Source organism: Gopherus flavomarginatus, chromosome 12 (genome assembly GCF_025201925.1).
Source record: "Gopherus flavomarginatus isolate rGopFla2 chromosome 12, rGopFla2.mat.asm, whole genome shotgun sequence".
In the NCBI taxonomy this organism is placed as follows: domain Eukaryota; kingdom Metazoa; phylum Chordata; order Testudines; family Testudinidae; genus Gopherus; species Gopherus flavomarginatus.
The window spans coordinates 19,179,637-19,194,222 of NC_066628.1; the positions used below are offsets into that span (position 1 = coordinate 19,179,637).

General features: G+C 42.3%; 1 protein-coding gene and 2 pseudogenes across 1 annotated transcript; all 3 read right to left on the reverse strand.

The window, feature by feature from the left end:
* LOC127032492 (olfactory receptor 14A16-like) overlaps positions 1-6,078 on the reverse strand; it is an 11,724-nt pseudogene extending 5,646 nt beyond the window's left edge.
* Positions 3,283-4,257, reverse strand: LOC127032606 (olfactory receptor 14A16-like). The gene has a single exon (XM_050919892.1). It carries the CDS (start codon positions 4,240-4,242, stop codon positions 3,283-3,285), a length of 960 nt encoding a protein of 319 aa, XP_050775849.1. The 5' UTR covers positions 4,243-4,257.
* A 6,943-nt stretch (positions 6,079-13,021) lies between the features above and the next one.
* On the reverse strand, positions 13,022-13,574 carry LOC127032127 (olfactory receptor 14A16-like; annotated as a pseudogene).
* Between the last annotated feature and the right edge of the window lie 1,012 nt (positions 13,575-14,586).

A 14,586-nucleotide genomic window follows, 5' to 3' on the forward strand; every position in this document is an offset into this window, starting at 1 on the left:
GAACGGTCCTGTCTGTCTGTCTCTCTATCTAATCTAATGCTTTTGTCTGTCATATACATAGTGTATACAACCATGCACAAAATGATATTCTAATACTAATAACAGGCCAACTTCTGAGATCCTTTCTCAACTTGGATGGGAGTAGATCTACCCAAGATGGCATAAGGAACACCAGCTCAGAGCATGCGAGGGCACTTTTCCGCTTATAGCAGGACTAGACCAAAATGACCCCAGATAAGAAACTTACAAAAGTGTTCGTCACTACTGAGTGCTGCCCAGTGACTTTGGGCCAGAACCTCATTAGTATTAAACTGGCAATGTCAATGGGTCTACTCTACATTGGTGCTAGTCTTGCTGAGTTGGGAAATCTGGCCCATATATCTCTATCACACTCACTTTCTCCAGGGTGCTGTCAGCCAAATCTTGATCCTTGTGTATATAGTCTATTGGCCAAATCCTGATCTCTTTGAAGTGAGGGGCTAAAGTGGAGTTGGTCCTGTGGTTGATTTTGTTCAATATCTTCATTAATGATCTGGAGGATGGTGTGGATTGCCTCAGTAATTTTGCAGATGACAGTAAATGGAGGAGTGGTAGATACGCTGGAGGGTAGGGATAGGATACAGAAAGACCTAGACAAATTAAAAGCAGCAAAGAGTCCTGTGGCACCTTATCGACTAACAGACATTTTGGAGCATGAGCTTTCGTGGGTGAATACCCACTTCGTCAGATGCATGCATCTGACGAAGTGGGTATTCACCCACGAAAGCTCATGCTCCAAAACGTCTGTTAGTCGATAAGGTGCCACAGGACACTTTGCTACTTTTACAGATCCAGACTAACACAGCTACCTCTCTTATACTAGACAAATTAGAGGATTGAGCTAAAATTAGTCTGAAGAGGTTCAACAAAAACAAGTGCAGAGTCCTGAAGTTTGGACGGCAGAATCTCATGCACTGTTACTGACTGGGGACCAAGTGGCAAGGCAGCAGTCCTGCAGAAAAGGACCTAGGGGTTACAGTGGACGAGAAGTTGGATATGTGTCAACAGTGTGCCCTTGTTGCCAAGAAGGCTAATGGCATTTTGGGTTGTATAAGTAGGAGCATTGCCAGCAGATGGAGGGATGTTCTCAGTGGTTCTCGTTCCCCTCTATTCAGCGTTGGTGAGGCCTCATCTGGAGTACTGTGTCCAGTTTTGGATACCACACTACAAGAAGGATGTGGAAAAATTGGAAAGACTCCAGAGGAGGGCAACCAAAATGTTTAGGAGGCTGGAGCACATGATTTATGAGAAGAGGCTGAAGTAACCGGGATTATTTAGTCTACAGAAGGGAAGAATGAGGGAGTATTTGATAGCTGCTTTCAACTACCTGAAAGGGGGTTCCAAATAGGATTGATCTAGACTGTTCTCAGTGGTAGCAGATGACAGAACAAGAAGTAATGGTCTCAAGCTGCAGTGTGGGAGGTTTAGGTTGGATGTTAGAAAAACTTTTTCATTAGGAGGGTGGTGAAGCACTAGAATGGGTTACCTAGGGAGGTGGTGGTATCTCCTTCCTTAGAGGTTTTAAGGTCAGGCTTGACAAAGCCCCGGCTGGGATGATTTAGTTGGGGATTGGTCCTGCTTGGATCAGGGGGTTGGACTAGATTACCTCCTGAGGCCCCTTCCAATGCTAATAGTCTATGATTCTATGATTTATGAATCCAAATTTGGCCTCATTATTTGAGTCAGATTTTCTTTAGGAAACTCTGGAAAACGTTTTTCTTTAAAACAGCCTTTCCACTATAGCAAGAATGACAGTTTTTACATATCCATGTAGGATAAAATAATAAAAAGATGCATAACATATAATTAATTACACAATAATACCCCAACAGTATACACATAATCATTTCAGTAGGAACTAAGCCATGCAGAAATCTCTTTTGCACATTATGCGGAGCAAACTTTCTGTTCACTCAGAAAACCATATCAACGAGATGACATATGGACAGTCCCAAGAAAGGACAAACATTGAAAACCCTGTCTCACCAAACACTCATCATCTCCTCAGGCCTTTCCATCTTCAAAACCTCCTAAAAGAAAGAAACAAACCACTAAGCAGTTAGGCAAAAATAAGCTAAAAATCTTTCAAACAAACAAATCATCCTGTATACAATACTATAAAATAAAATACAATACAATTAAAATACAATAACAACCCTCCTGTATACAATACTATAAAATCCCTCCTCGCCAGAGGCACCAAAATCTTTTTGACTGTAAAGTGTTAAGAAGCTCAGGTAACCTGGCTGACCCCTGACCCAAAGGACCAATAAGGGGACGAGATACTTTCAAATCTGGGGGTGGGGGAAGGCTTTTGTTTGTGCTCTTTGTTTTTGGTGGTGTTCGCTCTTGGGACTAAGAGGGACCGGACATCAACCCGTGTTCTCCAAATCTTTTTTAATCAGTCTCTCATATTTCAAACTTGTAAGTAACAGTCAGGCAAGGAGTATTAATTTATCGTTGTTTTCTCAACTTGTGAATTTTACCTTTGCTAGAGGGAAGTTTATCCCTGTTTTATTGTAACTTTGAAACTAAGGCTACAGGGGTTCCTCTGGGCTCTTTGAATCTGATTACTCTGTAAAGTTATTTTCCATCCTGATTTTATAAAGATGATTTTTACATTATCTTTTTAATAAAATCCTTTAATAAAATCCTGACTGATTTTTCCATTGTCCAAAGACCCAGGGGTTTGGGTCTTTGATCACTTTGTAATCAAGCCTCCCTAGGAAAGGGTGTGTAAAGGCTTGGGGGGATATTTTGAGGGAAGAGGAACTCCAAGTGATCCTTTCCCTGTTTCTTGTTAAGTCACTTAGTGGTGGCAGGGTACCAGGTTTTAACCTATGCTGGTAGAAATAAGCTAAGGGGGCTTTCATGCGGGTCCCTACATCTGTACCCTAGAGATCAGAGTGGGGAAGGAACACTGACAACATTCATATCTCATTCTGAGTTATTATCCCAAAATAAGATGAGACAGAGACCTCACTACGGACTTTGCTATGACTACTTATTTTATAGGCAATGATCTCAGATACTATGGTAAATGGTAGCAATACATGATAGATAGATTACAATCTTATTAACATTGCTGTGTAAACATACAGAAACTCCTTTTATTCTTGAGTCATGTTTGTCTGTATTTTTACTAGTGGAAATATCCAATTCTGCATAAACTGCACAGTATTTTCTCATGGAGGTAATAAGATCATCAGCTGATTATATTTATAAAGAAACATAATGAAATTGCTATCGAAGGAGAAATATGGACATTTTGTTCTTAGTGAATAACCTCCAACCTATCCATTTACTCAGAGCATCTTTGATCTCTTTGTTTCTCATGCTGTAGATAATTGGATTCATCATGGGTGGCAACACGGAATAGAGAACAGCCACTATGAGATTCAGAACTGATGTTGAGCTGGAGGTGGGTTTCAGGTAGGCAAAGGCAGAAGTACAGAGGAACAACGAGACTACAAAAAGGTGAGGGAGGCAGGTGGAGAAGGCTTTATGCCAGCCCTGTTTAGAAGGGATTCTCAGCACTGCTTTGAAGATCTGAACATATGACACAATTATGGAAACAAAGCAGCTGGAGGCTAAGCACATACTAAAGATGAGAAACCCGACTTCAAAGTGATATGAGTCAGAGCAGGGGAACTTGAGTATCTGGGGGATTTCACAGAAGAACTGATCCACCATGTTTTCTCCACAGAAAGACATTGCAAACGTGTTCCTTGTGTGCAGTGCAGAGTAGAGAATACCACTGATCCAGGCACTGGCTGCCATTTGGACACAAGCTCTCCTGTTCATCACGATCACATAGTGCAGTGGTTGGCAGATGGCGACATATCGGTCATATGCCGTGACAGTCAGTATGGCAAAACCTGCTGAAACAAAGACAACAACTAGAAAAATTTGAGTGACACATCCAGAATACGAAATTGATCTGGTGTTCATGAGGGAATTGGCCATGGATTTGGGGATGGTGACAGAGATGGAGCTGAGGTCTAGGATAGACAGATTCATCAGGAAGAAATACATGGGGATGTGAAGGTGGTGGTCAAGGGCTATGGCTGTGATGATGAGAAGGTTCCCGAGCAGGGATGTTAGGTAAAGCAGTAGAAACACCACGAAGTGTAAAATCTGCAGCTCCCGAATGTCAGAGAATCCCAGGAGAAGAAATTCAGTCACGGTGGTTTGGTTGGACATTGTCTTCCTCAGTACATTATGTAACCTTGGGCCAATCATTTCCCCTCTTTCTGCCTCTGTTTCAACCCCCCCTCACCGCCCACTTCCGTATCTACTAGGACTTTAAGGCCTTTCGGAGAGAGGCTGTGGGACAGATTTTTAAAGGTATTGAGACACTAAGTGGGATTCGCAAAAGAATCAAGCCCCCTTGAAATCAAAGAGTTGTGAGCTCCTGGGTTCTTCTGAAAATATCACTAGGCATATCTTTGGAAATGTAGCCCTTTGTCTTACTCTAATTATGTTCTGCACACTCATTTACAACATTTATACTTAGCTGACAGCAGTGTGGAGCTATGCCAGGAGGTCTGGCTTCTACTCCCAGTGAGCTCCCGTATGTCCTCTAACAGGATCAGGATAGACAGGCTTTGGCTGCTTTGTTCAACTCTAAACCAGGGTTTAAAGAGGCTCTTCAGTATAAAACATTGTGTGTGCTGCCAATTTTACTGTTTATTCACTTGTTACCTCCTCACAACTATCCCTTTGAAAGAGAAATCACACAGCTGCAATAGAATAAATGGGTTTGAAATCAGGCTCTTTTCAGGTCATATTAATGTTCCCCAATTCATGTAAAGTTTAAAGCCAGATGGAAATTTTCAGCTGTGTTCTTTTTAATGGAGATTGGTTTTTCAACTAAACAACAACAAATCTCAGAATCTGTCTGCTTTTCTCAAACATTTTGGGATTGTTTGTAAAAAAACTGAAAACTTAAAACATTTTTGTTTTTTTTTCAAAACCGAAAAATCAGCTTTCACCTGAAAGCTTTCATATGCTAAAAACTCAAGGGGGAAATGGATTTAGGGTTTTCCCACCTACTGAGATTTATCAATGATCCTAAGGCAGCCAGGTGGCTAAATCCTATGAACATTCAGTGGCAGTTAGGTACCTGACCTGCTCAGATGCTGTTGTAACTCCCCAAAGGCACCTTTCTTCTTCTTTAGGTGCTTAAACCCTTTGTAATCCTGGTCTTGTGTCTATCCTGTTAACTTCCAAGGCCTGGAAATAGGGATTCTAGTCCCATTTACCTCCTATATGTCATTTGGCAGCACTGAGCTAGACTGGCTTTAACTGGCGGGTCAACTCTGAGCCAAAAGCTGCTAGTGCGCAGAAAACAAACTGGCTATCAGCTCTGCTGCTCAGTCAATTTTTCCCGTTCAGTAACAGTCCCTTTTACACAGAAACTAACGTAGTTTCAAGAGAAAAAATGATTCTGAAACTATGGTATTATTGAACAGGACTAATGTTCCCCACCCTTGTTCAAAGCCCCATTTCAGATTAGAGATGGTTGGAAATTTAGATTTTTTTTTAATAGTCGTAGGAATATGAATTTTTGAACTACACAAAGATGTTCAAGGAAAGTATCTCCTATACTCAGGTGTTTTGTTTGGTTTTGTTGAAATCTGAAAATTCCAACATTCTTTGGTTTGCAATGTACAATTTCTAGTTTACAGTAGTTTTTAGCTGAAAATAAATTAGTTTTTGATTGCCAAACCCTGCAAATATTTCTGATTTCTGATGCAAAGTCAAAATTATTCACCTTCTTTTTTTCTTACTCGATCTAGATGTCTGACAAGACTGAGAGTTAAATCCTTAGAGTTCAAATTGTAACTTAAATTTAGGTTCTTACTTTCTGCTGGAAAGAAATCTGACAGGCTCTAGATGTTTGATAATAAAAGTCTTAAAGAGTTTGAATTACAATTCATATATCTAGTATTAAATTTGTCTCTATATTAATACCTTCACGTATATAATTGAAAGCAAAATTGATCCTCCAGCGCCAGGATTCTTTGGTCACCTCTCTCTTACGCCTTTATCACTGTATTTTCCAGTGGCAGTTTCCATCTCACTTTGCTGGATATCTTGAGTCTCTCTGCAGTCCCTAGCAGACAGGGATCCACTCCACAGAGGAGTGCTTCCTGCTCAACTCCTTGGACAGGCTTGGCTGAGAGACGAAGGACTAAATGGGATCAGAGACTGAAAACTCCTCCCAGCTTCTGGCTTGTGCAGAGTTCAGACATGTCACAGCCCAGGATGTTCCTGCTCCCGGGCAAAATATTTGAATCCAGTCTCCAAGGCTTTAAGCCCAGCTCTGATATCACCTCTGGAGCAAACCACCCTGACAGCCTGCCCCACTCTAACTCCACAGAGGGAGAACAGCACCCGCCCTGGCTCTCACATCATGGTAGCACCCCCAGAAGGACCCTTGGCTAAAAACCAGGCATAACAGAAGCCCAAAGCATGTCCCAAGGTGTTTGCAAAATAAAACTGGGATTTCTAATGCAGACATATGATCTACAATAGCTAAGAGCCTAGTAGCACCAGAATCTCAGCTGGTCTGGAATAACCTGTTCCTTCACCATGTAATCACTTGTGGGTGAGCAGAGATTTTTTTTTCCCTCCTGCATTGTGTCAGCAGCTCTTGGGATGCACCTGCTAGAGCAACCCACAGCCAGTCTGCTTGAAGTCAGTCACCCAGAAGTACCCAGAGGTGAAAATTTAAAACAAAAGGCCAGATCATGAGCTTGTGTTAATTGTTACATTTTCATTGAGTTCGTGGTAATTTGGACCATTTATGCCAACTGGGAATCTGGGCCTTTGATTTCTGTCGTCGGGGGCAATTTACATCAGCTGGGGATCTAGCCCATTGCACAGTTTAAATCCCTATTTTTTGCCTGCCAATTTGATCTGAAACTGATTCAAAAGTTCTGAACGTGTCCGCATTTTTTTAGCTCTTTGCCCCATGGGTTTAATTACAAGTGTAACTTTTATTGGTGATGGAAAATGGTTCAGTCCCACTAGGGATAGAACCTTGGAGGAATTTAGTGTTGCACAGTTTTCAAGTATCTAATCTTCAACTTCTGTTGAGATCAATGGCCCAGAATTTCATTCATTCTGTCTCAACCATTACATTATTTTTTCTCTTACTCATACAGCACTAAACTAAAAAGTTCAGTAGGGACATGTCTTCTAGGAAGTGCACAAAGATCCCTAGTCCCTTTCTTAAGACCACCATGAAACCATCACAAGGCACAAACTTTGATGCTTATGCCAACATAGTAAGTAGAGGCCTGGCAGGGGAATGGTCCCTCTGCGCCCCTAGGCAGTGATGAATGAAAGGCTGGATGTTGAACACTGCAAAGCTCAGGGATGGATGTTTCTGTTTGGCCAAGGATGAAGAGAGGGATCATTGGTAAAATCTGACAATAGATAAGTTTCCGCTTGACAAAGCCTCAGCTGGCATTTTCAAAGAAGCCTCATTTTCAAAGCTGTCCACCTACCACTGACTGTCAGATACCCCATGAATAACAGCCTTTTACTTATGCCCTGCTGGCAGCGGATTGTTCTGCATGATGTAGAGGTGAGATGGTCCCCGCTGAGACGGGAGAAGCCCTATATTTCAAAACCTCAAATTCATGAGTGTTTGGTCCTCGGGTCTGTGTTCGGCTCATGTTAAAGACACAGGGCCATTTGTAGACCCCATTTCTGGATATGGCTGCAGTTTACAAAGCCCTTCAGTGTCAGGAAGGGCTCAAAGATAGTGTTTTTGGATCTGTCTCCAGCCTTCTGGGATGATATTGTTAAAGCCTCGTAGGGGATCTCGGACACTCAGGGCTAGATTCACAGAAAGAATTAGGCTCTGATTTTTAAGGTATTTAAGCATCTAATGGGACTTTCAAAACACCTTTTGATTTCAATCAGATTTAGGTACCTTAATGCTTTTGAAAATCCCACCTGGACACCTAAATGCCTTTTAAAATCTTTCCTTTTGGTATTCTAACTCTTAGCATTGCACACCTAACTTTTAGGCACTCAGAAAATCACCATGATTCACAAAGCCTGTGTTCAGAGACCAGGATCCCTGTTCAATGAATAGGGAGAGGTAAACACCTAAATGGGATCCACAGTTGCCAGCATGTGGTGTTGAGGTGCCTAACCTAACCCATGAGAGATGGCAAGATGGGTGTGTGCCAAGCCCCACCCGCTCACAGAGATAATTGCCTAGGTAGAGCTAGTGGGTGTCACATATCCCTGTTTGTGATCCATAACTGGGAACCCTCTCCTTGAGGTCAGGCACCTATGGCGTTGTGTGAGAAGGAGAGGGCCCTCCTGTTTAACTTTTAACCCAGTGGTTAGGGTACTTACCTGGCATGGGGAACAACCACAGTACAAGTCCCCCCTCTGCCCAAGGAGAAGGGATTTGAAGGGGCATCTGCCACCCAGTGCCCTAATCATTGGGCTGTGGGATATTCCAATATAGGACTCCCTCAATCCATTCAAGCAGTTCCACTTTGGATTAAATAATTAAAGAATCGTTGGGTTGGAAAGGGAGAGAGAGAGAACATGAGAATTACCCTGTAGCCTAGTGGTCAGCGCACTCACCTCGGAGACCTAATGTCCAGTTCCTCTGCTTCAATAACTCTAATGATTTTTCCAGAGTGGAACAGCTTCAACTGGAGTGACTGTGAGAGCCTCACATCTGAATACCCCTAACACTGATGAGATGGACAGTGACACTGCATCCTTTCTCTGTGCAAGTCCTTGTCAATGTTGATCTCTCTCTCTACTCCATTCATCGGTGTGGCGCCGAAAGTCATTGACACATCAGGTCCCAGAATCCTAATTATTGAAAGAAGCCAGAAGGGGAGAGTAATTCCAATGCAGCAATTGTAAGGCTTTAGTTGACTGACAAAGGAGAGAAATGGAGACAGTGTCAGAGTCTGGCACTGAGTACTTTTGACGAGCTGTTTGTAAATGAGCAATGGGATAAGAAAAAATCATTGTTAATTAATGGTTTAATAAGGAGTGCTTATAAGAAAATTATGATCAGGACATAGACAATCATTAATAGGAAAAGAAGAATGGACTGAGGAATTAGTGGATGTAAATGAGGAGGAGGCCTGGAATTACTTTAAGTCACAGCTGCGGAGACTGTCAGAAGCCTGCATCCCAAGAAAGGGGAAAAAAACCATGGGCAGGAGTTGTAGGCCAAACTGGATGAGCAAGCAACTCAGAGAGGGGATTAGACAGAAGCAGAAAGCTTACAAGGAGTGGAAGAAAGGCAGGATCAGTAAGGAAAGCTACCTTGGGGAGGTCAGAACATGTAGGGATAAAGTGAGGAAGGCTAAAAGCCGCATTGAACTGGACCTTGCAAAGGGAATCAAAACCAATAGTAAAAGGTTCTATAGCCAAATAAATAAGAAGAAAACAAAGAAAGAAGAAGTGGGGCTGCTATACACTGAGGATGGAATGGAGGTTAAGGATAACCTAGGCATGGCCCAACATCTAAACAAGTACTTTGCCTCAGTTTTTAATAAGACTAGTGAGGAACCTAGCGATGATGGAGGGATGATAAATGGGAATGTGGATATGGAAGTGGATATTACCGCAACTGAGGTAGAGGCCATACTTGAACAGCTCGATGGGACAAAATCAGAGGGCCCTGACAATCTCGACCCGAGGATATTAAAGGAACTGGCGCGTGAAATTGCGAGCCCGTTAGCAAGAATTTTTAAGCAATCGATAAACTCGGGGGTTGTGCCGTATGACTGGAGGATTGCTAATGTAGTTCCTATTTTTAAGAAAGGGAATAAAAGTGATCCGGGTAATTATAGGCCTGTTAGCTTGACGTCTGTAGTATGTAAAGTCTTGGAAAAAATTTTAAGGGAGAAAGTAGTTAAGGACATAGAGGTCAATGGTAATTGGGAAGAATTGCAACACGGATTTACTAAAGGTAGATCGTGTCAAACCAATCTGATCTCCTTCTTTGAGAAGGTGACGGATTACTTAGATAAAGGATATGCGGTAGATATAATTTACCTAGATTTCAGTAAGGCGTTCGACACGGTTCCGCACGGGGAACTGTTAGTTAAATTGGAAAAGATGGGAATGAATATGAAAGTTGTAAGGTGGATAAGGAACTGGTTAAAGGGGAGACTCCAGAGGGTCGTATTGAAAGGTGAACTGTCAGGCTGGAAGGAGGTCACTAGTGGAGTCCCTCAAGGATCGGTTTTGGGACCGATCTTATTTAACCTTTTTATTACTGACCTTGGCACAAAGAGCGGGAATGTGCTAATAAAGTTTGCGGATGACACGAAGCTGGGGGGTATTGCTAACGTGGAGAAGGACAGGGATACTACTCAGGAAGATCTGAACCACCTTGTAAACTGGAGTAATAGAAATAGTATGAAATACAATAGTGCAAAGTGCAAGGTCATGCATTTAGGAATTAATAATAAGAATTTTGGATATACATTGGGGGCGCATCAGTTGGAAGCAACGGAGGAGGAGAAGGACGTTGGGGTACTGGTTGATAGCAGGATGACTATGAGTCGCCAATGTGATACGGCTGTTAAAAAAGCAAATGCGATTTTGGGATGCATCAGGCGGGGTATTTCCTGCAAGGATAAGGAGGTGTTAGTACCGTTATATAAGGCGTTGGTGAGACCCCATCTGGAATACTGTGTGCAATTCTGGTGTCCCATGTTCAAGAAGGATGAATTCAAACTGGAACAGGTTCAGAGACAGGCTACAAGGATGATCCGAGGAATGGAAAAACTGCCTTATGAAAAGAGACTCAAAGAGCTTGGCTTATTTAGCCTGGCCAAAAGAAGGCTGCGGGGGGATATGCTTGCTCTATATAAATATACCAGGGGAGTTAACGTTAGGGAGGGAGAGGAATTATTTAAGTTTAGTACTAATGTAGGCACGAGGACGAATGGGTATAAACTGGATATTAGGAAATTTAGACTTGAAATTAGATGAAGGTTTCTAACCATTAGGGGAGTGAAGTTCTGGAACAGCCTTCCGAGGGAAGTAGTAGGGGCAAAAGACTTTCCTGGCTTTAAGACAAAGCTTGATAAGTGTATGGAGGGGATGTTATGATAGGATCTTTAATTTGGGCAATTGATCTTTGATTACCACCAGATAGGTCTGCTCAATGGTCTGCGGGGAGATGTTGGATGGGATGGGAACTGAGTTACTGCAGAGAATTCCTTCTTGGGTGCTGGCTGGTGACTCTTGCCCACATGCTCAGGGTTTAGCTGATCGCCATATTTGGGGTCGGGAAGGAATTTTCCTCCAGGGCGGATTGGCAGGGGCCCTGGAGTTTTTTCGCCTTCCCCTGCAGCGTAGGGCACGGGTCGCTTGCTGGTGGTTTCTCTGCAGCTTGAGGTCTTCAAACCAATTTTGAGGATTTCAATAACTTGGTCCTGGGATAGGGGTTGTTATAAAATTGGATGGGTGGGGTTCTGTGGCCTGCCTTGTGCAGGAGGTCAGACTAGATGATCATAGTGGTCCCTTCTGACCTATGAGTCTATGGAAATTATTGTTATCTAGCTAGCTAACATAATTCACAATCAAAGAGACATCTATCGTTATGACTAAATGAGGTTGTGTGTTAAGACAAGGAACTTTCCTGTCTGTCTGTTTACTTAATCACATACTCTGCTTTTGTCTGTAATATATGTAGTGTACACAGCCATGCACAAAAATGATCTTCTAATACTAATAACTGGCCAACTTCTGAGATCCTTTCTCAGCTTAGATGTGAGTAGATCCACACAGGATGGCGTGTGGAACACCAGAGCAGTGCACTTATACCAGAGTTAGAGCAAAATGACTCCAGGCAAGAAACTTACGCCACTGTTCATGTCACTACTGAGTGTAGCCCAGAGACTTTGGGCCGGAACCTAATCAGTAGTAAATTGCATTGGTGCTGGTCTAGCTGCGTTGGGAAATCTGACCCTTACATCTCTGTCACACTCGCTTTCTCCGGGGTGCTGTCAGCCAAATCTGGATCCTTGTGTTTATAAGCTAGTGGCCTAATCTTGATGTCCTTGAAGTGAAGGGCTAAACCCCAGTCACTTCCATGGAATCCTAATTTGGCTTTATAATTCTGAGTCAGATTTTCTTTAGGAAACTCTGGAAAAAGTTTTTCTTTCAAACAGCCTTTCCACCATAACAAGAACGACAGTTTTTACATATTCATTTAGGCATCTTTTTATTATTTTAACCTAACATCTTTAATAATACAATAATATCCCAACACTATACACTTAATCATTTCAGCAGGAATGTAGCCACCCAGAAACCCCTTTCGCACTCTTATCATTGTGGGGAGTAAACCTTCATTTCGCTCAGAAAACTCCATCAAAGAGATGACACATTGACACTCCCAAGAGAGGACAAACATTAAAAATCCTGTCTCACCAAACACTCAATCTCCTCAGGCTTTTCCACCTTCAAAACCTCCTAAAACAAAGAAACAAACCAAACTAACCAACCAGTTGAGTAAAAATCAGCTAAAAATGAGACAAACACATGAATAACCAAACAAATAAACTAAAAACACAAAGAACAAATGCATCGGATACCTCAATCTGTCTTATTATCCCAAAATATAAGACGAGCCAGAGACTTCACTACGGAATTTAATGGCTACTGATTTTATAGGCAACGGTCTCAGATACTATGGTAAGTAGTAGCAGTACACGATAGACAGATTATGATCTTATTTACATTGCTGTGTAAACATATAGAAACTCCTTTTATTCTTGAGTCATGTTTGTCTGTATTTTTACTAGTGGAAATACCCAATTCTTCATAAACCGACTGCACAGTATTTTCTCATGGAGGTAGTAATGTCAACAGCTGATTATATTTATAAAGAAATATAGAATGAAATTGCTATCGAAGGAGAAATATGGACATTTTGTTCTTAGTGATTAACCTACAATCTATCCACTTACTCAGAGCATCCTTGATCTCTGTTTCTCATGCTGTAGATGATCGGATTCATTACTGGTTGCAACACAGAATAGAGAACAGTCACCATGAGATCCAGACCTGATGTTGAACTGGAGGTGGGTTTCAGGTAGGCAAGGGCAGAAGTACAGAGGAACAACGAGACCACAATGAGGTGAGGGAGGCAGGTGGAAAAGGCTTTATGCCGGCCCTGCTTAGAGGGGATTCTCAGCACTGCTCTGAAGATCTGAACATATGACAATTATGAAAACAAAGCAGCTGGAGGCTAAGCACATACTAAAGATGAGAAACACGACTTCAAAGCGGTATGAGTCAGAGCAGGCGAGCTTGAGTATCTGGGGGATTTCACAGAAGAACTAATCCACCATGTTTCCTCCACAGAAAGATACTGCAAACGTGTTCCTTGTGTGCAGTGCAGAGTAGAGAATACCACTGATCCAGGCACTGGCTGCCATTTGGACACAAGCTCTCCTGTTCATCACTGTCTCATAGTGCAGTGGTTGGCAGATGGCGACATATCGGTCATATGCCATGACAGTCAGTATGGCAAAATCTGCTGAAACAAAGACAACAACTAGAAAAATTTGAGTGACGCATCCTGAATATGAAATTTATCTTGTGTTCATGAGGGAATTGGCCAGGATTCGGGGATGGTGACAGAGATGGAGCCGAGGTCTAGGATGGACAGATTCATCAGGAAGAAGTACATGGGGGTGTGAAGGGGGTGGTCAAGGGCTATGGCTGGGATGGTGAGAAGGTTTCCCAGCAGGGATATCAGGTAAAGCACTAGAAACACCACAAAGTGTAAAATCTGCAGTTCTGGAACATCAGAGAATCCTAGGAGAAGGAATTTGGTCATGATGGTTTAGTTGGACATTTTCTTCCACAGTACATTGTGTGATGGCTGTGGAGGGAATGAGAAGGATAATTGTCAGGATGAGAGTGACAGAGGGAATGTCCCTGATCCTCCTTTCCCTAATATCTCATTATATGAATGTCAAAGGTGCACAGAACTCATCCCTTACAATGAGTAGGTGTTGTTAGTGCTCCATGCCTCTGACAATCAATAAGTCATTTTACCACAGTACTGTAAATTCGGTCAGCTCCTTTAAAGTCAATGGAGCTGCATCACTTTATCCCATTTGAGAATTTTGCCCATGGGGTTGATTGATAAAATGCAATATGCAGGATGGAACAAAGCACACTCCAAATTCAGCAATTCTTGTAAAGAAGGTCCCTCTATTGTGACCACCAACAAGCTCAAAACTTGGGATAAAAACAAACTAAAATTCTAACAGCTTGATTCCCCCTTTGCAGGGCAATATGACATAGACTCAACCACAATCATGAATAGCAGCTCATTTGTAATTTTCTACCCCAAGCTCTATGCCTAGATGGCTGACTACCTGTTCCCAAATTGATTTATGGCACCAGCTCCCAGCAGCACTTCTGCCTGCGTCTAACAATGGACTGGTAGTAAACGTTGTATCATTTGCTCTCTGCTGTGTGTTGCACTGCCTGTTAGGACACCTGGGCTCTGTTCTT

What these genes read in the sequence shown, in the direction of transcription:
- LOC127032606 (XM_050919892.1), bottom strand. Translation starts at nt 4,242, where the DNA reads ATGTCCAACCAAACCACCGTGACTGAATTTCTTCTCCTGGGATTCTCT.